We start from the raw sequence: 26,481 nt of genomic DNA on the forward strand, positions 1-26,481 counted from the left end.
TAACTGCCTAAATCCTAGACATTAGAGTCTATATTTACTGCTTTACTTTCTCATTGCTCACTTTCTCTTTAGTTTTTATGAGCTGCCTTTCTTCTTCCTTCTCGTTAATGAAATTACTCTCTTACAGCATTTGGTTCTCAGAGATAACCTTTTTTCAAATCCTTATTCTCCTAGAAGGCTCTAGTATAGGCATTGTTGACTACTTTTAATAAAATGTTCTACTGGTTTGGTTTCTTAGAATTCATTCTGTTGTTCTTCCCCTTATCTTTTTAATTTTTTTAGGACCTCATTTCCTCATCGTTTTCTTTTTTTCTACTTGAATAAAAAATTTCCCCCAAGCTTCTGTCCCCTGCCCTCTTTCTTTTCTGTTTTTCTTAGTCTCTTCTTGGCGTTAGTTATCCCGTGTCAGTTGATGACCCCTAAGCTACACATTTAGGCTGTAAACTTGCAGTTTTGCCTGTTGATGAATATTTTGCTTGATGCTCCACTGGCATACCAAACTTTGGTGTATCCAGAATGCATCTCATTTTTCTAACCAACCTTATTCCTCCTTTGTTTCTCTTTCTGTTAATGATACCACTATTTTCCAAGTGCCCAGTTTCCAAAGCCCTGGAGTATTGCTTGTTCTACTTTGTTTTCTTTGGTCTTCCTCAGTCCACACCCAGCCACGTCCGATGTCCTGGCTTCACACAATTTATTCTTATATTTGATTGATTCTTCCTATTTAGTATAACTCAAATGCCTCTTCCACTGCTACTATCCCAGGTTTTCTTTCACCTTCTCATTTTTTGAAGGAAGGAATAAAATTACGAACAAAGTTATGAGGAAATTTTTTTTTACTTAAGATTAGTGCTTCTTTAATGATAAAATCATTTTGTCATGTTAGAAGATACTTTTTCAGAAGAAGACATCTAGGAATACAAATCCAAAAGAAAACCAAAACCAGTTCATCCAAATAATTGCTCTGAGACTATTTCAAAATCTGTTGAAAAAGGAACAGATGGAAAGTACCAAGTGAAAATGGAATAAAAAAGAACTCGAAGCTAAAGAGAAGGCAAAGGACCATGAAATATGCCTTGGAGAAACAGATAGTCGGACTTCTGTAGCTTTTGGTCAAAATACTGGTTGTGGAGATGGTATTCGGCAGTCCCAAGACAAGGAGACCAGTCAGGAAAACAAACAAGTGTCTCCAAAGATTTGTCTGGTTTATGATGGATACTGTCCAAACTGCCAGATGCTTTTTCCTTCATTGCTAGGTCATACACCTCGATGGCATATTTTGGAGTGTTTGGATTCTCCACCAGTCTCTCCTGCTAGCGCAAATCAGGGCTAGTGATAGTCCTCTTAGCAGTCCTTCACATGGGTCAGGTGGTGGTTTAAGTGAGACTAATTCAGGCTTTGTAGACTTAAGGAAAGATGGTCTACTATAGAGGGTATTTAGATCCCATTCCCTTTTCTTTAAAAGCATGTGTGTTGGGGCTTCCCTGGTGGCGCAGTGGTTGAGAGTCCACCTGCCGATGCAGGGGACACGGGTTCGTGCCCTGGTCTGGGAAGATCCCACATGCTGCGGAGTGGCTGGGCCCGTGAGCCACGGCCGCTGAGCCTGCGCTTTCAGAGCCTGTGCTCCTCAATGGGAGAGGCCACAACAGTGAGAGGCCCGCGTACCGAAAAAAAAAAAAAAAAAAAGCATGTGTGTTTGCTTTTGTTTTGCCTATGTCTGGGTAGGACTTTTGGGTTTTATAACAGAGATATTCTGATTTTTGGTCATGCCAAAGCAATGAGTTATGGGAACTAAAAAGGGAGATGTGTTGATATATACTGTTGAATATAAATTTGGGATTGTGATAGTCTTTGCTATGGAGCTCCAGAGTAAATTGCTATTACTTATCTCTCAACAAGTGATCCCAAGACACCTGTACCTACCTTTCAGGGAATTCTGTGTAATGCCGCCATAGTTGTACTAATTAAGGAGTACTCTTTGGAGAGGTCATGTCTCCATCAAGTTGTATAGATCACTGTTTACATGTTTTCCACACAGAGCTTTAGAAATATAACCACTTTAAGCCTAATAAAGTCTGTTTAGGAAGTTTTACTGAATTTTATGTACATTCACACAAGTGAAAAGTACAACGCATTTGGAAAATTAATATACCTATAGAGCTGGTGACATCAAGCACCTGAACTACTCTAAAAGTTTGAAGAGGATTAACCTGTAATGTTAGTAACTGAAGTATCTGAAACTAGACGGAAATAAGATTTGTCTTCATATTTATGAAGAAGCGCCATTTCTCTAAAATCCCCCCACAGTCATTGTGTCCCTGTGTTTTGCCAAGATCTATCACAGGGTTTCCTGGTTCCCTACTCTTGGAAATGTGGATTGTTTCAGATGAAAACATTTAATGTGGATACAAATCTTTTGTGTGTGTGAGGGTGGGGCGTGCTGCTCGGCATGCAGGATTTTAGTTCCCTGACCAGGGATTGAACCCGTGCCCCCTGCAGTGGGAGCATGTAATCTTAACCACTGGACCACCAGGGAAGTCCCTGCAAATCCTTTTTATCACTAAATTTTGTAGTGGTAGGGAAGAGGCCATATAAGTAAATTTTCATCTGGATGTTTTCCTCCCCTTTTTAGTTTGTTTAGAGAGGATGTTCATTATGTGAGTTACCATCTTACTCTCTGTCACAATAAGTAGATTTTGTATTTTCATTTTATTCATCCTCACACCGTCTCATACACATATGTTCCCATCTCTAAAATTTTAAGAATTAAGGCTTAGAATGCAAGCATGTTTCTTGCACACTTACTCTGAAATTCTTTCATTTTTTAGTGGAAGGAACAAGCAGTGGTGCCCTCCAGCTTTTTGTTGATGCCGGAGTTCCTGTGAATTCAGACGTTATTAGGCATTTTGTGAATGAAGCTCTTGCTGAAACCATTGCCATCTTGCTGGGTGACAGAGAAGCAAAGAAGCCAGGTCCTGTTGTTACAAGTGTTTCTGGGGATGTTTCAATAAGCAAAACACACTTGCCGGTAAGTGTGACTCTCCTTCATGACTTGGAGTCCTGGGGAATTTTTGACACCTTTGTTAAAGAAAAGCAAAATGGACAGATTTTAAATTGGGTCATAAGATCATAGTTTGTGGTGGAGATTGGTTTCTTGTGGCTTTGATTACAGTAACAGTTCCTCCAGCATTTTATTTTAAAAACTTTAAAATCTATAGAAAGTTGAAAGTATGATACAATGAACATCTGTCTAAGCTTTACCTACATTTACCAGTTGATAACATTTTGACACATTTTCTTTATCTGTCTTTATATGTTGTTTATTATATATGCTTTAAAACTCATTAGAAAGTTGCAGATATCATGACACTTCTAAAAGCATCAGTAGTATCTCCTAAGAACAAGATTCTTTATTACATAACCAAAATACCATTATTATGCTCTCCATATTTAACATTGATATGTTAATACTATATAATATAGAGTCTATATTTGAATTTCCCCAGTTGTTCCAAGAACATCCTTATAGCTAATTTTTTTAAAATTCAAGATATAGCTAAAAAGCACATGTACCGCTTTTGGTTCTTATGTAAAGTGATATTTTTAATCTTTAAAAGAAAGTATATTTTAGGCATTTTTGTTATTGTTTGTTTAATAAGCCTTTCTATGTTAAATAGAGTTTCTAATTTATTATAGCAACTTGAAATTATACAAAACCACTACCAGTGAAGGGTGGGAGGAGCAATATAGGGGTGGGGCAGTGGAAAGTGCAAACTATTGGCTGTAAGATAGGTTCAAGGATGTACTGTACAACACAGGGAGTAGAGCCAATATTTTGTAATAACTGTAAATGGAATGTAACCTTTAAAAATTGTATGAAAATTTTAAAAAACTAAAAAGAAAAAGAAATTATACAAAACCAGAATGTACTCTGTATTACCAACTGTTTAAAACTTCATGGTCAAGTCTGATCCTGTCGATCATAAAAACATCATTTTATTTAGGTGAAACATTTAAACTGCCTCATTTAAGGTATAAACATAAAGTTACATATTTGAATTTTATGGAAATTGGTGTAATGTAATTGGTGTAGTGTGATTAGTGTGCCAGAGATTTGGTACATACTTTTGTTCTGTGCTTTATTTATTAGCTCATTGGTAATGCATGCCAGTATCAGAGTTGTGGTTATCTCTATGCTAATTAACTTTGGTTTGTTTTCTGCCCATATAGTTCAGATATTTTCATAAGGGTGATTTAATGAGAAAATATAGAAAAATCAGTATAAATAGGAAATAAATGTTATTGTTAAGAGCATGGACTCTGGAGTTGGGAAGTTCTGAATTTGAACCCTCAACTCTCTTACTTTAGTCTTGTCTGTATACTAGAGATAAAATACTCAGAGTTTAAATGATGACGGCTTTACCAAAATCTGCTTTCCAAATATTAAGGAGGCCAAGTTCCCCTCCCCCATTGCCATATTGTTCCTTATCTTCAGAATTGTCATGGCTTTTTTGGCCATTTCATCTTCGATATATGTTTTAAAATTAATTTTCAAGTTCTGTAAAATATTTTGTTGGGATTTTTTTGGGAATTAATTCAATTTTGATTGGTTTAATTTGAGGAGAATTGACATCTTTATGATACTGTATCTTGTGAGCCATCATAGAAGATTTTGTGGAAGATTCAATAAGATGATATATGAAAGAGCTTAATCTAGGGCCTGGAACTTGGTAAATACTCAGTAACTAATTGTTTATCATTATTACCCATTACCAAGACTAGTAGGATACCTTTAAATCCTCTCATAATGATGAGTCAGTAGCATTATATTTGAAAACAGCAGTCTTAGGCTATAGGTTTATGCAGTCAAGAAGAATAAAACATAGTATATTTCTGTCACTTAAAAAACAAAGCTAAGAATATGGTAATAATTAAGCAATGCTATAGAATTTCTAATATGCTTCATAATTTTTAAATTGTCTATCTCTTTGCAACTCATAATACAGAATAAAGGCCAGTCACCCCACTATAAAAATATGTTTTAGAAAGAGAAAAAAAGGACAAATAGAAAAATGGGGAAAAGACATGTCCAGACAAATCACACACAAAAAGGAAATACAAATGGCCCACATACATACAAAAAGATGGTCAGTCTCACTGATAGTGAGAAAAAAAAATCATTGAATCCATTTTTACTGATCAAATTGGTAACACTCTAAAAGTTTGATTAACACCATTGTTTAGCAAACCTTTGGGAAATGGGAATTCTCATACCTTCTGGTGTTATTGCATTGATAAAATAATATAACCATGTAGAGGGAAATTTGGCAATATGTATTCAAATTAAGAATGCAATTAGCCCTTTAACCAAGCAATCTCACTTCTGGGAATTTATTCCATAGAAAATCTATACACATATGAAATGACTTAAGTCTCAAAAAACTAAAAATAGAATTACCATATGACCCAGCAATCCCACTCCTGGGTATATATCCAAAAAAACCAAAGACACTAATTTGAAAAGATACATGCACCCCAACATTCATAGCAGCATTACTTACAATTGCCAGGTTATAGGAGCAACCTAAGTGTCCATCAGGAGATGAATGGATAAAGAAGATGCGGTGTATACGGACACACACACACACACACACACACACACACACACACAATGGAACACTACTGAGCCATTAAAAAGAACGAAATTTCACCATTTGCAGCAACATGGATGGACCTAGAGATTATCTAAGGCAGAAAGAGAAAGACTAATATCATACAATATCATTTATATGTGGATTCTAAAAAAATGATACAAATGAACTTATTTACCAAACAGAAAGACTCACAAACATAGAAAATAAACGTATGGTTACCTAGGGGAGAGGTAGGGAAGGGATAAATTAGGAGTTTGGGATTAGCAAATTAGCAGTTTATATAAACTACTATATATAAAATAGATAAACAGCAAGGACCTACTGTATAGCACAGGGAACTATATTCAATATCTTGTGATAACCTATAGTGGAAAAGAATCTGAAAAAGAATATATATATATGTATGCATATATATAACTGAATCACTTTCCTGTACACCTGAAACTAACACAACATTGTAAATCAACTATACTTCAATAAAAAAATTTTTTAAGTAGGAATATAGCCAATATTTTGTAATAACTGTAAACCTAGTGTAACCTTTAAAAATTATATAAAAATTTTAAAAAATAGAGTATTCTGGACATAAAAAAAGACTTAAGATTATATTTGATAATTCTGAGGAAAGGAACTAAGTAGATAGGACATGGGTAGGAAAGGAGACTTAATTTTCACCATCATCCTTTTGAAGTTTGAATCGTTTGAATTACCTGTTTAACAAATTGATTTTAAAATGTTTGCTTTTTTCTTCCCCAGGACTTTCCATCTCTACATTGTCTTCCTTTTATCCCCCCTACTTTTTCTTATCCTTCCATTGCTTTTCATAAGCTTTGTTCTTTTGTACTGAAAGGTGATTTTTGATATCTTGTCAATTAGTTAAAATGCTCTCTTTCTGTTACATGGCTACCCAGCTTGTGTTTGGGTTTGATCTTCAGCTGTCTGTTTAATCTTCCTCTCTATATTAGATAAGGGGGCCTAGTTCAGAGGCAGAGCTGTATCAGTTGCTGGAGGCTTTCTGTAAGCCGGTCTTGAAACTAATAGCTAGAAGTTTAAGAGCTAGGATACAGAGGACTCCATTTTTCCCCCCCCATCCATTTAAATTTTATGTAACTCTGAATGAGATCATTTTATATTTCAAATTACCCTTATTTGGGGATTGTAAGCACCACTTATCTTGTTTTATTTATTTTAGGCAAGAGTGTGTACCCCAGTGGCTACCCCACAGCCAACTCCTCCTCTCTCACCTTCATCACCTCCCGAGGAGCGTGTGTTGGTAAAAACTCCAGATTCTTCTCCCTGTGTTTCAGATCATGATGTAGCTTTTCCCATGAAAGAAATATTTGCTGAAGAAGGTAGAAACCTTATTTCTATAACTCAGTTTTAATTTTAGCAACTATTAAATAAAATATCATGGTTTGTTTTGTAAGTCTTTATAGATTAGTATACACATACCTGTTGCTTACTAGGTTCTAGTAAGTCATTTTTTCTGACAAGGAAACTACGGGGTTGGTTACCACTTTTTAAAGTATATAATCTAGTAGACATTTAGACTATTTTAAGTTCATGGTGATGTTGAAAGTGATGTCTTTTCAAGGTTATTTTTTGTACTTTACTAAATTAATTTGGAGCTTTTCCCATTAATGGCCATCATTATTATTATTAACTCTTGTTGCCATTATTTGTATGCCAGAATGTTAAACAATATATCTTGCCTTCCTGTGGAATTCTTATTGACTTTTTTTTGCTTTTACAAAAAACCTTTAGGAAATAATATGCCTCCCATCACACTTGTTAATACTCCAACCGTGACCCCTGCAACTACACCTCCTCCCGCAGCAGCTCTTACCCCAACTTTGTCAGAGACTTCTATTGATAAATTGAAGATGTCAAGCCCAGAGCTTCCCAAGCCATGGAGTAATGGAGACCTGCCACTGGAAGAAGAGAATCCCAACTCTCTTCAAGAAGAACTTCACCCGAGAGCTATGTAAATGACAGTATATTCATTTTTAGTAACTACACATTTCATCTTATGTTGACTTAGGTGACCCATTGAAAACATCAGAAATGATAAATGAAGGTTGATAAACCACAAGCTAATCTATACTTTAGTAGGAAGAAGTTTCATAAATTTTATGTTTTTAAAATTTTTACCAGATTTATTTATACTTTCAGTTCTCTTCTTTTAAAGCAAAATTTTTGGGGAAACAGATTAAAATAAAGATATCTATAATATTGTTAATAAAATAGAAGAAGATTTTTCCCCAGTGTGAATCTTCATTTACTATGATCAGTTAACTTTTATATTACCATATATCCCTATGTAGATTTATTTTAGAGATGGTAGAACTTTCAAGATGGTCTGTGATTAAAGCATGAAGATGATTTTGGAAAAATAAATCTTGTTGGTTAATTATAGTAGTGCAGATTATAGAAATATATAGATATATCTATATATTGATATAGAAATATGTCTAAAGGAGACATAGTACTTTTGAATCTATTTTTTATGTAAAAATTAATATAGGCCTTCACCGATGTAATGCGTTCAAACTATGTCTCTTTCTTCTTAGTGTAATGTCTGTGGCCAAGGATGAAGAACCTGAGAGCATGGACTTCCCTGCTCAGCCTGCACCTCCAGAGCCAGTTCCCCTTATGCCGCTTCCTGCTGGCACCAAGGCCCCTTCCCCCATACAGGTGCAAAGTTCAGATTCATCAACAATGGAGAGTACCTTGAGCGTTACTGCCACTGAAACTGAAACCTTAGATAGACCCATCTCTGAAGGAGAGATTTTATTTAATTGTGGTCAAAAAGTGGCTCATAAGAGTAAGTTAATTTTGTATCAGTTGATTTCACTGGTTAGCTTATGATAATTCCTAAGTAATACTTTTCTGTCTAAAGTGTTTTTACTTAATTTTCAAGATTTAACAGGGTATAGTAGAAAGAATATGGACTCTGCAAGTTAACTTTTCTACACCTTAACCTCAGAATGTAAAATCGCCCTCATAAATCCGACCCTCCAGAAATAATATCACTGTTGAAAGTTTGGGGTATACCCTTCCAGTCTTTTTTTTTTCTTTGCATATATAGACACCTAAATACATTTGTATGTATATATATTTTTACCTTTTAAGTAGGGTCATATTATACATATTGTTTTGAAATCTGAATTTTTTTTAACCTTAAATATGTTATAGACATTTTTCTATATTAATACATATAGCCCTACCGCTTTTTTTTAGTGGCTGGGTAGTCTGCTAAAACAGTGCCATAGTGTTGGGCATTAGATTGTTTTCAGTGTTTTCATACTATACATAACTCTCCACTGACCATCCTTGCACATATATTTATTTATCTTTGTGAACTTCCATAACTGATAACTTCCTTAGAATACATGCCTAGAAGTGGAATTGCTGAGTCAGAGTATGCACCTTTAAAATAGCAATACATAGGGAATTCCCTGGCAGTCCAGTGGTTAGGACTCCATGCTCTCACTGCCAGGGGCCTGGGTTCAGTCCCTGTTTGGGGAACTAAAAAATCCCACAAGACACACGGCGTGGCCCAAAAAAATAAAATTAAATAGCAATACATTGCCAACATGCTCTCCAGAAAGGTGAATCGGTTTTTAATTTTAATCAGTTTTTAATTATATCAGTAGTATATAGGAGTGCCTCTTTTTAATTTCATGGTTACAGTTGATGTTTAATAGCTCTTTTTAATTCCTGACAAGCTGGTAAGTGAAACAAAAATCTCATCTTTGTTATAAAATGTGCTTTTCAAAGAGCTAGTGAGATTGAATAGCTTGTGAATTATGATTTATGAACTTTGCCAGTATTTTTATTGTGTAAGTTTTAAGTGTAATATTCTATGGCTTTATGGTGAGATTATTTACTAAATTTATGTTTCTTCTTTTTTCCAAATTTTTGCATTTTAATTTCTAGTTTTAGGAGATGAAGGACTGTATCTGACAAACCTAAATGATAGCTTATCCAGTACTCTGCCTGATGCCCTCGAAATGGTAAGAAGTGATTGACTCCACATTGAATTCTGAGATGAAGAATATCTTGATGAACTTGTTGCCACTGATCAGAGTTTTTTCTCAAATATTTGAGTTATAGTCATAAAATTTAATAAAATATCCATGAAGGAATTTAAGGTTTCTTACACGTCATTATCATATTTACACATTTCATTATCATAATTGTGAGAATGAATAGAAAATTGTTGTTAACCCCTGTGGCTCCAGTAGTTGAAAAATGCAGTTAATGTAATTAGGTAATGAAAATCTAACTCAAGGTACCTTGTCACCTGGATATGTTGCCTTTACAGTGTTTCAGGCAGGACCTTAGCTGTGGAAACCAAGTCTCTTATACGTTTGTAATTTTTCCCTAATCATGATTATAATTCTTTACGCTAAAAAATAATTGAATTTAGTGGCTTTAGAAAAAAATACTGGGAATTCCCTGGTGGTCCAGTGGGTAAGACTCTATGCTCCCAATACAGGGGGGCCCAGGTTCAATCCCTGGGGAACTGTGGGGTCAGGGAACTAGATCCCACATGAATGCTGCAACTAAGAGTCCACATGCCACAACTAAGAAGTCCACATGCCGCAACTAAGAAGTCCACATGCCGCAACTAAGACCTGGCGCAGCCAAAATAAATAAATAAGTAAAGATTAAAAAAAAAAATACTGAAATAAGACCCAAGGGTACTAACTCTCCTAGTTATTATCTAGCTTTATGGAAGGAAAATTTGCATTTAAAAATATATATCTTAACATATATAATATATCAACATGTATAATATATATAAAAATACCATACAGAAATGATAATAGGGATTTTCTTTTGAAAATTATTAAGGAATAGAAATCTTTACTTTTTATGTTTTCAAACAACCTAAGCAAGTAAGGGTAGTTGTGCTCAACTTTCATCTACATTCATCCATAGCCTTTGCTAAGCATTGCTATTATTGTTGCTCTTTAAAAAAAAAACTTATTTGGTAATTTTTGATATATGTATATATCTGTAAAGCCATTACCACAGTTAATGTAATGAACATATTCATCATCCATCACTCCCAAATCTTTCCTCAGGCCCTTTTGTAATCCCTCCTTCTCATCTCTCATCATTCGTCTCATTCTCTATACCTCTTCCAGTAACCACTGATCTACTTTCTGTAACTATAGATTAGTTTGCCTTTCTAGATGTATATAAATGGAATCACGTGGCATGTATTCTTTTTTTTTGTCTGATTGTTTTAACTCAGCATAATTATTTTGAGATTTATCTGTGTTATACTTTGTATCATAGTTCACTCATTATTGCTGAGCAGTGCTCTATTGTATGGATGTGCCATAATTTGCCTATTCACCTGTTGATGGACGTTTGGGTTCATTTCCAGTTGGGGGCTATTACAAATAAAGCTGCTATGAAGACTTGTGTACAAGTCTTTGTATTAACATATGCTTTCATTTCTCTCTGGCAAATATCTAGGGGTCGAATGGATGGATAATATGGTAGTTATATCTTAATCTTTAAGAAAAGCTGTTTAGGGCTTCCCTGGTGACTCAGTGGTTAAGAATCTGCCTGCCAATGCAGGGGACACGGGTTTGAGCCCTGGTCCGGGAAGATCCCACATGCCGCGGAGCAACTAAGCCCATATGCCACAATTACTGAGCCTGTGCTCTAGAGCCCGCGAGCCACAACTACTGAAGCCCGCATGCCTCGAGCCCGTCCTCCGCAACAAGAGAAGCCACCACAATGAGAAGCCCACACACCGCAACGAAGAGTAGCCCCCCCTCACTGCAACTAGAGAAAGCCTGTGCTCAGCAATGAAGACCCAATGCAGCCAAAAATAAATAAATTTTTTAAAAAAAGAAAAGCTGTTTAATTTGATCTGCCAAAATTTTGCATAGACTTTTTCCTTCTATGTTTTATATTACTATAAATATTTTTGAGCTTTGCTCAGGACATGGTTAAGTACTTAGAGACACTTTTACCCTTTTGAGTCTTGCTTTTAAGATTTGTTAGGCAGTACCAGAACAGTACTCAATCTAGGGCTATTTATCCCCCGCTATGGAGAGAAGACACTTCTATGTACCCTACCCAATGCCTCATTAATGAGGTTTTCCAGCCTGGCTAGTGGGAACAACCATTATCCAGGCCCTGTGTGAGCATCAGGCACTGTTATATCCAATCCCTTCTCAGGTGCTCGTTCCTCCAGCCTCATGTAATTGTCTCCAAAGCATCTGCTGAGTAGTACTCAGCTTAATACTCAAAGGGGATCTTCTGCAGATTTCCAGAGTTTTCTCCCTCTGCAGCTTTCACTTTTCTGGCAGTCTGTCTTATGAACTCTAGCTGTCTTGGCCTCCCTGGAGTTTCAGCTCCATCTTCTTAGCTTAGGCTCCTGTGCCACAGCCTGGAAACTCACAGACGGTAAGCTGGAGCAGTCGTAGGGTTCTTCTGACTTGTTTTTCATTTCTCAGGGATCACTGTATTTTTTTACCTGATGTTCCATGTCTTGAAATGCAGTTTTTCACATACTTTGTCCATTTTTTAGTTGTTTCAAGGGGGTGGGTGTATCTGGTCCTTATTACTCCACCTTGACTGGAAGTTTTAGGAGTCTAAGTTGCATTTTTATCTTTCCATTTGTATCATTATATAGGATCATGATGAAAAAAGAAAGTGATTGGTGTACTTTTGAAACATCATGCCCTTCTATCCCCTTGCAATCATAATGCTAGAAATTTCTTTTTTTTCTTTCTTTTTGGCCGTGCCACGCAGCTTGCGGGATCTCAGTTCCATGACCAGGGATTGAACCTGGGCCACAGCAATGAAAGCCCAGAATCCTAACCACTAGGCCACTAGGGAACTCCCTAGAAATTTCTTTAAAGCAGCCTATTCAAGTGATGTAAACTAGGATTGTATATTAAATTCACCAGTGGAGCTTTTAAAAATATGCATCCTGCCCCCACCCTCTGATATGTTGATTCGGTAGGTCATGAGGGTTATATGGTATGTATGCATGTGTGTGGGCGGTTAGAAGCCTAAACCTGTATATTTTTAAAAAGCATCCCAAAAGATGATGCTCATCCTTTGTTAAAAATAGTAACTACTCATTTTACTTTGCGTTGAATGAGGTTAAATCACTTGTTTGTGTCACATAGCTGTATAGTGATAGATCCACAACTCTTTTTATATGGATACATGATAATTTGCCTTTCATCTTAAGCTATCAACTTAAGCTAAAAACTGTAAATTTTGAGTTCTAATAGGAGCTTTCTGAATCCTAAAGCTTGAGTTGCAAGCAGCTGGGTGTGTGTGTCTGGTGTTTGTCAAGTCCAACAAACAAAAAGCAAAAGATGCCATGTAGCATCTTTACACTATTAAAGACACAATAGGGTAAAGATGCCAAATCTGGAGATTCATATATTCAAGTAATAAAATGTGTTAAAACAATTTGCTTTACTATATGTAGGAGTATGAAATTATTAATGAAGGAGAGTTTTGATAAGATTTTAATGGGGCAGTTACTTTTCTAACAGTAATTATTTATTACAAGTAATTGATTGAATCTCTTCTGAAGAAAGTGGAAATCACTTTTATAAAATAATATGGGGGGAGGAAGCATAAAGCAGAAGTCTTTACTTTCAGAGAAGCATTACACTAACATTTGGCTTACTTAATATGTCATTAGGGCATTTTTATCCATTCTTAGAACTTTATCATGGTGCCAAAGCACATTTAAGTTTGTTTAAATAGCTGAACTGAACCAGGACTAAATTATAACATCTTTCTCTTTTTTACATTTGAAACTGAACTTTAATTTTGATATTTTTACTAAGCCTAAATCAGATATGCTACAAATTCGTGATAAAGTCACATGCAGAAGTACAATCTTGAAAAAGACTAACTTTGCAGTTATGTACCAGTAGGTATTTATCTGTGTACACCCGGAGGATAAAGACTTGTACTGCAGAGTTAGACTTTATTTCATTAAATGTCAGATACTTAAGTAAAAAAAAATACTATTAATGGAGTTTAAAATCATGTTAATCCTTGTATTTACAAGGGAATCCAGTTTTCTGACTCTGTGGCCCACACTGTCCTTCATTTTCGGGACTGGTCTATTTTGAGGCACCAAGAAGTCTAAGTTGGGTCTTCCATCTAGGGCTTTCAGTACCTGCTTCCTAGCGAGTACTGGAGGTCAGCGCAAAGGCAAATGGACAATCAGAGGTCTATAGGTGCCTCAGTGTATTTCTGCAGTTTTTCATTTCTGCCTGTGGTCCAGGTTGCACCACTGCTACGGTGCTTTGCACCCATTGCCACACTGGGGGCGCAGCTTTGTGTGCTGCATCAACATGAAGCAGGAAACCGTGTGAGCCAAAAACTTGATGACACTGTATAAAACGTTTATGAATCATTGTAACTCAATCACATGGGACAAAGGGTCCAACTTTCGTATGCTTTTATAGTAAATATCTAGTTTAAATGTAACCCAATTATTTTATACTGTTATTTACATTTGAGGCAAAAATAAAGGGTTTTTAGTATAGTCGAATGGAAGTGAGATCTAAATGATAATAAAGAGTCCATCTTCTTTCTGTAAAGTGCTAATATGACCATGTTCATGATGACTGTTAAGTTTTATTAATCATAAATTATGAAAAATGTAATTGATAGATTAATTTTTGTTTTTTTATTGTATTGTCTTTATATTTTACTTAGGAAGATGATCCTCCCAGCGAAGGACAAGTGATTAGGATGCCCCATAAAGAAATTCATGCTGATGCAATTATTTCTCTTCTTGCTAAACAAAACCAGGAATCGTTAGTTTCACAGCAAATGGTCTATCATTCAGAGGTATTTTTTAACCTTAATTTTTTTTTCTGTTAGATCTAAATACAGGAAAAAGATAACAAAAATATTCCTGCTTTTGGTTAAAGCACTCTAATACTTCAGCTTACTCAGGGATCAGCCTTGCAGTAACTTTAACCTAGAACCGTAGAGTTATGAGTTTTACAGATGAAAGGAATTTAGGCCATCTGTTCCAACTTTTATTCTACGGGTGAAAAAAACTGAAGCCCTTTTAAATGATTTGTGAGGAGCGTTCATTCATTCTTTCTTTCTTTCTACAACCATTTACTGAGTATCTACTATATGCCAGACACGACCTCCGAAAAGGTACAAAGATGAATGAGACAGGGTCCCTACCTTTAAGCAGCTTACAGTCCTGTAGGGAGAAAGAGCTTAAACAATTACTCTACCATGCAGTAACTGATCAAATAGCTGGAGAAGTAGATTGAACAATATGATCGTAAAGAACCTTGTAGGCCATGGTAAGGCTTGGACACTATGGAGCCCCTTAAGATATTTTTGGGCAAGGGAGTCACAGGCTAAGATATTTAGGAAGACATATGGAGCCGTGGACAAGTGAGGGAAAGATAGAGGTTTGTCAGAACACCACTGGAGTAGTCCAGAATGAGAACATGAACAAAGGCAGTTAAGTAGAAACAGAAAGGAGAGAGATTTAAATTTAAGAGTACTGATTGGCAGTAATTGGTCACTGGTTAAGGGAAGTTGTGGTTGTGTAGCTGTTGGCTTAGAAAAGCAGAGAGAAAAGTGCCAAGTATTGTGGGGAAGGTAATGAATTTGATTTGAAACATTAAGTTTAAGGTGCTTAAGGAAATTCCAGGTGGAAATGTACAGTGTAGTTGCTCAGGCTGATTAATGATAGAGGTGGGACTAGGATTCTTGATTCTATTTAGTATTCTTTCTATTGTGTTTGGTTGTCTTTGCTTGAACAGGTGTGAAAACTGGCTTTAGATGAGCTGGAGATCTGAAGACTATACAGAATCCAAGGAGATGGCTGGCTTTATTTTCTATTAATTTTTATCTTAAAAATTTTAATTCTTAGGAAAGGTAGAAGAAAAAAGATATGGAACTTAGTAATGGAAAAAATGGAAATTTAACTTACTCCTTCTTATTGAAAAATGACTAAAATTTCTGCAGCTTTACTTAGCTATTGACCAAAAATTGATTTCACTGGAAAGATACTAGTTGTGATTGCTGTTGCTAAACTCCAGAAAGTACTCTCATAGCTGTAGAAACCATGCTGCTTAGTATAGAAACCAGTAGGCTGAGAGAGAAAATGAGACAAACAAATGGCACAAAAAATGGTAGAAAATAGTAGAAATGTCAGTGTAGTTTAAAAGTTCAACTAACTAATCACTCTTTCCTTCATTTTGGAAATCAGTAATATTGGTTCATTTATTCATTCGATGCTCAGACTTTTCCATCTTTTTAATGCTGGGAAATTTCTCTCACTACTTTTTCAATTTTTTTCTTCCTCTCATTTTTTCCCCCTCTGGCTAGAACTGTTATTTCCAGACATTAACACTTCTGCTTCTGTTTGTTTTATCTCTTAGACTTTCTATGTCTTCATTCTTTCCTACTCTCTTCTGGGAGAGTTCTTCAATCTGATCTGCCAACCACTAAGTTGTTGTTTAGCCTACTATTTATCTGATTTATTATATTTTTCATATCTGATAGTCTTACTTGGTTCTGTTTTTTTAATGATTTTTTGTTTCACATTGTTAATATCTTTCTTTATTCCTTGTGTGTATGTGTGTATGATTATAATGTTTTTCACTTTTTTTTTTAAACACTAATTGATTCCTCGAGTATCTGTTTCTTTTTTTCTTTTTTTTTTTTTTTAACATCTTTACTGGAGTATAATTGCTTTACAATGGTGTGTTAGTTTCTGCGTAAGGACTAAAATCAGGCCATAGTCTGTTCCTGTGAATATAAGAAGAGAGGAGGAGATGAGCCCCAGGGATGGACGTCTCAGGCAGCACAGGACCACTATTGATCGTGGCCACTGCTGTTTGCTGGTACTCTCCCGTTCAGTGTTTCTGATGGTTGTTGTGTCTTTAAAACCCTTAGGAAGAAGTTTCTTTGGGAAGTTTTGTATTCCTGTCCTGGGGTGAAGAAGGGAGAGAGTGAAGGAATGAATGGCCATGGGTTCCTGGTCAGATGTCACCTATAACTTTTCACCCCAGCTGGGCCTTCATGCTCCCTGATGTTACTCTGGGGTACTAGTATCTGCAGCCCAGATTGTTGCCAAGATCTTTATGGTTAAGGGACAAGCAATGATGATCTCAAGTTAATGAGGGAAAAAGGGAATGACAGCAGCACTTTGTACCAATCTTTCTTCTCACTAAACCTCCTCTAGCGACCCTCTTCCTCAGGATGCAGCCCCTTTCTTCCCACACACACCGGGTCAAGCTAGTCGTCTGTCTTTCTTAGTGGTTTTTCACAATTTTTACTTAGTTTTCAGAATCCTGGTTTCTTCCCACTTATGTAGTTACTACAACATTGTTTTGGGGACAGGGAGCTGGCAGCCTTTGTTAGTGTGCCATCTTGGCTAGACCAGAAGCCCAGAAGTTGGAAGTTTATCTTTTCCAGATCTTTTTCTAAGCATCTAAGCATTTGCATATGTGTGGTTGTGGTTGTGTGTGTTTGTGTGTGGTCATGTGTGGATAATTTTGAGGTATGTGTATGTGTTTTTCTGCCATCTGATTCTTAAACTTTAACTATAAATCCTAAAGATCCACCATATCCTTTTTATCTACCATGTAGTGTACTCTAGTTTAATTATTCTACTGTTGAAGGATTTGGTTCCAATTTTTTTTCTCTCCAAACTGTAATAAGAATAAAATCCTTTTTACATTATGAGGAATTGCCTTTCTATAGAAGATAACGAGGGGTGGAATTACTCAAAAGGCATGAGCATTTATAATTTAAATAGACACTAATAAATTGCTTTTCAACTATATGAGATTCCTTTCCAACACCACATATGATATTTTTAATCTTAAATTTTTGCCAGTCTGATTAACAGCGACATTTAGTGCATTATCCTACATTTACAGAACTATCAAACATTTGTTTTGTTTGTAATAAGAACTAGTAGTAATGATATAGTAGTAATGATACATTTTTAAGTTAAAATATTGCTTTGGTAAGAAAATAGTAACCATTCTTTGTGCTTAAAACTCTTTGCCCAGAGGGAACATCAGGTCAGTGAGAGTAGTCTGATGACAAAACTGCAATTTGTACATTTATGTGGATGGGCCAGGTGTACTACTAGAGATCATAGGTAGCCTAACTTAGAATTGACATGAGTCTGAGCTTTGAGTATAATATAAAAATGATAACTGCTTGGGCTTCCCTGGTGGCGCAGTGGTTGAGAGTCCGCCTGCCAATGCAGGGGACGCGGGTTCGTGCCCCGGTCCGGGAGGATCCCACATGCCGCGGAGCGGCTGGGCCCGTGAGCCATGGCCGCTGAGCCTGTGCGTCCAGAGCCTGTGCTCCGCAACGGGAGAGGCCACAACAGTGAGAGACCCGCGTACAGCAAAAAAAAAAAAAAAAAAAAAAAAAAAAAAAAAAAGATAACTGCTTATTAGTACGAGAGCATTTTGTGAATAGGGAAGCTAAATCTTCAGTAGGGTCATAGAGTATTAAGGTGTTAAGTAGTTCAGCAGTTACAAGTACCTTAAAAAATTGGTTCACAACAGAGAAGGTACTATATATTGTACAACATTTATATGGTAGTGGCAGAGTAATATAGGTACTGTGAAATATTTCTAATTAATTTCTAGGGAAAATGTATCTGCTGTCATTCTAAACTTTGCCCAAGAATCTCCAAGGGTTTTATATTAATTGCAAAACAATCTTTTTCTTTTTAAAGGATGTTGAGCAACTGATATTCTTAAAGAAAAGTCAGATTACAGGATAAGGGGAGCTACAAATCTGTAGAGGATAATTAGGGCAAATTGTAGAAAATCTTGAATGATGAGCTAAGTGATGAGTTAAATTTTATTTTGTAATCAGCAGAGTCATCAAAGATGTTTCAGCAGTGATTTCTTCATATATTCTAGTAAAAAAACTCTACGTGGTTGAAATTAAACTCCTTTTAATAAAAAACATGAGATCTTTCATATACTGGAATTTTTATTCAGTTCTTGATTAGTAAACTCATTTATTAGAATATCTCCAAGTCACAAGATGTGCTAGTGATTAGGGCATATTATTTTTAATACCAAAAGAAAATAGAAGTCATCATTTTTTTAGTTTCTATTTATTTCATATATTTGATAAAGAAACATATTCATACTTTTTGTACATTTTCATCAGTTGTTTTATTATAAAGTTCACACTAACAACTTTAGCCAATTTTCATTCATAAAGAACGAGAGGTGAATTATTCTATTCTTCTAATTAAGCTGTATGAGCAATGTATAATGTGTGCCAGCGTTTAGTGTTTTAAATAACAACATTTTTCCGGTGTGTTTTATTTTTGTCTAATTTGGAGGTTGAAGAAAACAGATAATGGGTATTTAACTTCATAAGAAATAAGATATGGAGAACAAAGCCTGCATTTAGATATCATATTAAACTGACTTTCCTGTAGCGTGTATGTGGCATAATAAGGACTTCCTAAAATAGCTTTCAAGCAGTCATGTGGTCTGCATCGTGGTGCATTTGACAAATATTTCTTGTTTTGACTTGATTTTAATGTAATGTTTGTAACAATGGTTTCTACTTTTTACAGGACTTGGAAAACAGTGTAGGTGAACTTAGTGAAGGACAAAGGCCCAGGCTGACAGCAGCAGCAGCACAGAACATCTTAAGGGGACATTCTGCCTATATGCAGCAGCCTGTAACTAACGCAGAGTCTTCAGATCAAAGATGTGCTCCTAAGCCATTATCTCAGCAGTGTGACACAGTTACAGGTATACACCAAAATATTGCTTCTTGATGTATTGTCTGTTAGAATATTCACTTCGAATCCCATCATACTTTTTTGGTACTGTTTCCATGTTGAATGCTGTATTCTGTTTTGTATTATAATCTACAGTAGCGTTCCGAATCTGAATTAAGAAAAGCATAACTATTTTCAGGTAGGGGCTTACAAAATTTCCTTATTAAAAGGGGTATTCATAATTGAAAAGTTTGGTAATGACTTTTTCTATGGTATTTATAGCAGTATTTCCCCAAAGTGTTGGTACGTGAATCACTGGATGGGGCATGAGATAATTTTGGTAATATGCATGTGTCCATCTAAAAATTTTTAATAGTGATATATTTATTTTAATATATACTGGAAAAATATAACCAGCACATCAAAACTGTTTGACATAACAGAGCTTGCGTAGGACAATGTTAAATTAGGTAGTACTGTAGAAGTTCACTCTTCTGACTCAGTGCTCAGTGTATTCAGGACTGTTTTGGAATTTTATTAACTAAACTTTCTGCTGTAACACTTTGGGAATAAGAGTAGAATAGAGAATACCAATTTCTAGCACATGTAGTTGATTTTCATTATCTATAGTACTTATGTCCTATAGAGTCACCAGACACATTGAATTAGCAAATACTGAGCCACTGCTTCTAGGGGAAATATAAGGTTAGGTTCCTGTGAGCCTCTGATTGTAACATTTTTGACAGTTGATCAATACATAACTTCGTTTTATGTGTGTTTCTATTTAAGGACACTTATTTAATATATATTGTTGATTCATTAACATTGAATCTCACGGCCAACAGAACTTAACTCATTCCTGAATGAAACTTATCTAACATATATTTTTTCTGTAAGGCCCATCGCAGCCTTCTTGCACTTAGGTACACTAGAGAGCACTTCTGCACTATGTTTGGGGGCCATTTTAAACACCCACAAAATCACCAACAAAGCGTTCAAAAATGTGAAAAACGTGTCACTAAACAGCGAAAAAGAACCCTTGTTTGCGGTGTACAAGCTGATAAGAAAGCAGAGCAGCACCGTGTTCAACCTCATCTGCTGAAGGGTGTGTAGGGTGATTCAGGTTTCTGCTGCTCTACACATGTCCACAAATGACTGCGAACATGCTGTGAGTATCGATTTCAGGGTTACAAATAAATTTTATCAGATAGGTGAATTTGCAAAAATGGAATCTTCAAATTAATGAGGATCAACTATATTCTCATTTATTGATTTTCTCATGCCCATTGCTGCATTCTCTTAAATGAAAAGAACTTCTGGAGGTATGCAGATTTTCCAGAAGTTAGAAGAGGAGATGCCAGAAGTTAGAAAAACATTGGCACAGAGTATGAGCGAACACCTTACCATTCAGAACTGAGAGACATTCAAGACTGAATTTTCTATGGGAATGAATGTAAATTAATATTTGAATTATTTATTTTATGCACATAGTAAGAGTATTAATTTTTTTACATTTTTAAAAGTTAGGATTCAAAGTGGCATTAAAATATGACTTCTATATTTGTATCCAGCTAACCGTGCAGGGTGCAATTAAATAGAATTGACACTAGATGGCTCTCACAGATCACTTGAGAGCTGCTTGGTACTTGGCGGACAAAGAGGTACTTGTTAAATTGTTACAGAAAATAAAAATAAATAAATAATAAATGTTATAGAATAAAATCCATGAGGATATATCCTGTTTAGCCCCTCCTTATACCCTGGTGTCACCTAGCAGATTACCTATAGTACAGTTCATTTTAAATTGTAGGCACGCTATAGATATTTATTTAATTTAATTGGAAAAAATAATAAGTAATGTGGCATAAGACTGAGCATGTAAATGGGTCAGTATGACAGAGTGGCTAAGAGTTTGAGCTTTTGGAGTTTCAGAAATCAGTTTGAATTCCAGCTCTGTATTTTTGGGCAAGTAACAATCTTTCTGAGCCCAAGTTTCTTCATCTATCAAGTGGGGATAATATTAATGTATTAGTTACCTATTGCTATGTAACAAATTACCCCAAAATTTAGCGGATGAAGACAGAAAACATTATCTCACACAGTTCTGAAAGTTATGAATCTGGGAGTGGCTTAGCTGCATGGTTCTCAGGATCTCTCATGAGGGTGTAGTCAAGCTGTTGGCTAGAGCTGCAGTCATATGAGGGCTTCAGCTAGGGTTGGAGGATCTATTTTCCAAGCTCACTCACATGGCTGCTGGCAAGATGCCTCGGTTCCTCATTACTGGAAGCTTTCTATAGAGCTGTCATGACATGGCAGCTGGCTTTTCCCAGAGTGGATGATCTGAGAGAAAGTGAACAACCAAGATGGAAACCACAATATCTTTTATAACCTAGTCTCAGAAGTGACATGCCATTACTTCTGCCACATTCTGTTGATAACACAGACCAATCCTGGAATAATATCGTAGGGGACTACAGAAAGGTGTGAATACCAGGACCAAGATGTTAGGGGACCATCGTGGAGGCTGCTTACCACAAACAGTATCTACCTCCTAAGGTTATTAGGGGTGGGTAGTAGGTGACAATGCACATAAAGTAGTTAGCACTGTGCTTGGCACATGATAACTGTTACTATCTTTAATAATGCTTGGAGAATGTAAAAATAACAATACCTTCTGAAATGTATTTAATGGAACCAGAAACTATCCACAGTTGCTTAAAAGGAAGGTGCCTATAGAGAGCTAGTTTGTTCCTCTTGCTTTAAGTATTTTGGTACATTCTGTTTACTGTAGAAGAATGAGTCCCAGCATATCACTATTTCTGCTGCTGGCTAATCTCATGCCTTTCATGTTGATTTTTAGTAACTTTGTTTACAGAGGCTCAGCTATTCTTACCTTGCCTGTCCCCACCCCTGCTCATTTTCAGAAAGCATCCTATTTGCAACGTATAGTCCCCTACCACTGTTTCTAATTCTGAGGCTTTCAGGTTGGGTTGAGTAACAAAAAGATGCTAAATAAGGTTTGAAGAATTGTCTCGATAACCCTAAAGTGTAAACTGGTATTTTGAACAAACTGTGAGGACTCTGGGACTTACTACCAATTATAGCTCTTCATTTACTCAGAAAACTTGTATTGAGTACCTACTGTGTACTCGGTACCAATATATTAGTACAATATTAGGGTCTTGAGATGCAGAGGTAATAGACATCTGCTCTCAAGGAAGTTTACAAACTCATGTAGAAGAACATGAGACAGCAATTTTAATATTGTGTGATTAATGCAACAACACAGACTGCTTTGGGAGCGCAGAGGAGGAACAGCCCACCCATGAGAGCTCAGAGAAGGTTTCCCACAAGAGCCAATGTGAAACTGAATCTTAGAGGAATTAGCCAGATGATGAAGTGTGATAAGCACGTTCCAGTTTATTCATTTACTTATTCAGAAAATATTTTTTAAGTGCTTGCTCTGCTCTAAGCACATTCTAGGTGGTAGGAATATAAAACGTGGTAAGGCCTTATCCATAATGAATTTTTTCTTAGTAGAGGTAGTAGAGAGAAGGCAAAAACATGCAATAAATTACTGTAGTTATTGCGAAGCAGTCCATATAGGATGGGGGCACAGGTCAGTTGTAACTGGGGAGGGCAATCAAGAAAGACTTCATGTGTGAGGAGCTAACTTGAAATGAGTTCTCAATGATGAATAGATGTTTGCTGTGTAGTAAGTGTAAGAGAAACCCCCAAGGCAGAATATGCAATGAGACAAGGGGATAAAGTATAAAAAAACAAAACAGTGAAACTTAAGCGGGGAAATGTAAGTACTTTATCAGTGAATTAGAGTTTAGGATGCAATGGGATTGGAACAGTAGCAGAAACCAGGTGGATATAGATAATAATATCAAGTGGTTTTTCGATTTACTCTAAGACAGTAGAGATTCGTTTGCATGCAAAACAGAAAGTAATTCCAATCTTACTTGATATTTATGTCCATGGAAAATTCAGTCTTGAATTTCTGTCAATTCTGAATGTTTTGTGATATTCACAGATCCATTAAAGATTGTATGTAAATGAGTGACATGATCATATTTGCCTTTTATTTAGCAAGATCATGTGAGGTGCAGTGTGATGAATAGATTGCAGAGGATTAAGACTGGAGGCAAGGAGCCTCTGGCTTAGACAGTTATTAAAGTAAACCTGGTGAGACATTATTCAGCAGCGAAGAAATATGAAAAGGGAGACTTGAGAGACATTTGGGGAGGAGAGTGGACAAGACTTAGTTGAATATGAGAGGTGCAAAAGAAGGGAGGGTCTAAGATGACTCCAGGGTTTTGGCTAGAATGATTGGATAGATGGTATTTCCATTCACTGAGGAAGGGAGGGATTCTGGAGGAAAGACAGAATTAGGAGGAAATAAGAATGAGTGGGGTTTCATCTATGTGGAATTTGAGGTACCTTTGGGTTTCATACAAATGGAATAATTTATTAGACAGGCAAGAACCAAAGCTGCTGCTGGCACTGGCAATTCAAGCAGACTTAGTCTTCTCTGAAAGTCTACAATGGTTTCTTTTTCAAAGCAGTAAGATTCTAGAAAAGTAAAATTAGGGATTTTAAATTATGATTAATTAAATTTGTCTTGAATGGAATAATACTTTAAGTGTCCCTCTTACAAAGGGCTAACTAACGTTCATTACACTCAATGAGCATACTTTTTAGAAGTGACACAGCAAGTTCAACATTGTTGTGATTGCTGTCATGGAATCCTTTCCTGATCCCTTGTCACTGGGTTAGGTACCGTCAAATGTGCTCTCTATATAGTCCTCTAATGTCGCCTGCCTAATGTTGCTCTTATCACACTGATTTGTAATCTCACTTGAAAATGGAGACTTTATCTTGTCCACTGTCATAGCCCTGTCATCTAGCAGAGTATGTAGCATAGTCAGTAAATATAGGTTAAGTGATAGGGTGTTATATGAGCTGAAAGCTATTATGCACTTTTAATGCTTTTGGGAGATGTTGATTATACACTTTCTTGGTTTCTATATTTAATTTTTTTCTTCTTTTATCACAACCTACCTTGTGTCTTTTTAAATTAATTTTTTTCTTTATACCCATAAATCAGCCACATAGCATTTTACATAAAAATAAAATATGATTATATCATATATTACTTTAAGTTATAGACTCTTTTTTTGAGTGCTCTTCATCTACCCCTCCTCCTCACATTTTCTCTTGTCCCACTTTATGCCTTAACTTGTGTTAAGATTCTGGTATGTAACCTTCCTGGTTTTTTTTCCTTATGCATATATAATAATTATATACACACACACATACAGTATACATGATAGGTACATATGATGTGTGTGTATTTGTTGTTATTTTACAAGTTGAGATTGTGTCATGCACACTCGCCTGCATTTTGTTTTCACCCAGTAAACCCTGCAGAAATTACTCCACGTCAAGTAGTAGTGCTTAAATTCATCTTTTTATTGACTTTTTATCCACTTTTAGTGTGGATTTCCAGTAATGTATTCAGTCATTGCTCTGTTGATGAATATTTACTTTGTTATCATTTCGCCCCTACTATAAACAGTGCTGAAGTAAATATTCACACGTGTGTATCCTAACATATTGCTGCATTTTATATTTAGGGAATGGTTTCCCAGAAGTAGTTACTGGGCCCAAGGGAAAATATATTTAAGAATTTAAAATAGATATACCAAGTTGCTGTCTTAAAGATTTAAACTAATTTATTTTTATTAGTAATATATTACAACCTTCCCCCATATCCTTTCCAGAAATTGTGTTTACTACTATTTTTATTTTTGTCAGTTAAAGTATAAAGATATGGCTGACTACTGCTGAGTTTTTGTTTGTTGGCTCTTTGTATTTACTCTTCTGTGAATTACCTACTTAAGTTATTCCCCCGTGTGTTAGGTTCTAAGTTTTTCTTGTAACTTTGTAAGACCTATTTCTGTATTTTAGATATTTTCTATCATCTGTATTGCAAATGTCTTTTCCCAAATTTGTACATTGTTCATTGACATTATATTCTTTTCCACATAATTTAAAAAATTTTTTAGAGTTATTTACATCTTTTATACTTCCTGTGTTTTCATCACGTGGTTAGGTTTCCCCCAATACAAGCTTATACCTGTAGTCTCAGAATCTTTTTGCAAGTTCATTATTTAGTATATATTTATATTTAAGTCCATCTGGAATTTATTTTTGCAAGTGGTGTAAGGTAGAAGTTCAGTTTCATTTTCTTCCAGATAAGTAGTCAGTTGTGCCAGTTATTATGTATCTTTTTCCTACTGAATTGAAATATCAACCAATTTTTATATTAAATTCTCATAGATGTAGGAATTTTTTTTTCTCGATTCTTTATTCTAAGTATTCTAGATTCCTTAGGATCTAAAACACATTAGACTACTCTGTCTTTATGGTACATTCTGTTACCTGATAGGGCAAGTTTACTTTTTAAAATAAATTTTCCTGCTTTTCTTGACAATTCTCAGGCATTTATTCTTCCATATAAACTCTAAAATTATGTTTTTCAATTAAAAATCACCCTGATTGGAATTGTGCTAATTTATGTATTAATATTGGAAGAATTGACATTTTTATATGTATGTATAAAAATACATTTTATGTATTTTACTATTTGTCCAGATCTTGTTTTGTGCTCTTCAATAAGATTTCATAATTTTCTTCATTTTCTTCTTCTATGCCTTTCTTAATTATTTTACAGTTCTGGTCACTATAGTAAAAGATTATTTTTCTATTTCTAAGTGCATATTGCATAATACAGAGAGAAACCAATGATTTTTGTATATTTTTTTAGTACCCACTCATAGTACCAAATTGTCTTATTAATTCTAATAAAATTCTTTTTCCTCACTAGGGACTCTAGGGCTTTCTAGGTATATAATCATATAATCAGTACAAAAAGTTTTTACGTATGTATGAATTCTTTTATCTTAATTCATTTGCCAGTCTTAAGAAAATGTAGGAAAAGTGACATAGGAATAGAAAAAGCCATATCAGAATATAAAAAGGCCAATATGAGGC

General features: G+C 35.5%; 1 protein-coding gene across 3 annotated transcripts in view; it reads left to right on the forward strand.

Moving 5' to 3' along the window:
• Positions 1 to 26,481, forward strand: part of KIAA0586 (KIAA0586 ortholog) — a 104,913-nt gene that overhangs the window by 45,622 nt on the left and 32,810 nt on the right. For all 3 annotated transcript variants that reach the window (XM_028495953.2, XM_028495952.2, XM_007105235.3), the window contains 7 exons: positions 2,829 to 3,028; positions 6,847 to 7,006; positions 7,419 to 7,638; positions 8,225 to 8,478; positions 9,594 to 9,670; positions 14,382 to 14,516; positions 19,270 to 19,450. In XM_028495953.2, coding sequence (XP_028351754.1) covers positions 2,829 to 3,028; positions 6,847 to 7,006; positions 7,419 to 7,638; positions 8,225 to 8,478; positions 9,594 to 9,670; positions 14,382 to 14,516; positions 19,270 to 19,450 — 1,227 coding nt within the window. The remainder of the gene's footprint in view (positions 1 to 2,828; positions 3,029 to 6,846; positions 7,007 to 7,418; positions 7,639 to 8,224; positions 8,479 to 9,593; positions 9,671 to 14,381; positions 14,517 to 19,269; positions 19,451 to 26,481) is intronic.

Source organism: Physeter macrocephalus, chromosome 11, assembly GCF_002837175.3.
Source record: "Physeter macrocephalus isolate SW-GA chromosome 11, ASM283717v5, whole genome shotgun sequence".
Classification (NCBI taxonomy): Eukaryota; Metazoa; Chordata; class Mammalia; order Artiodactyla; family Physeteridae; genus Physeter; species Physeter macrocephalus.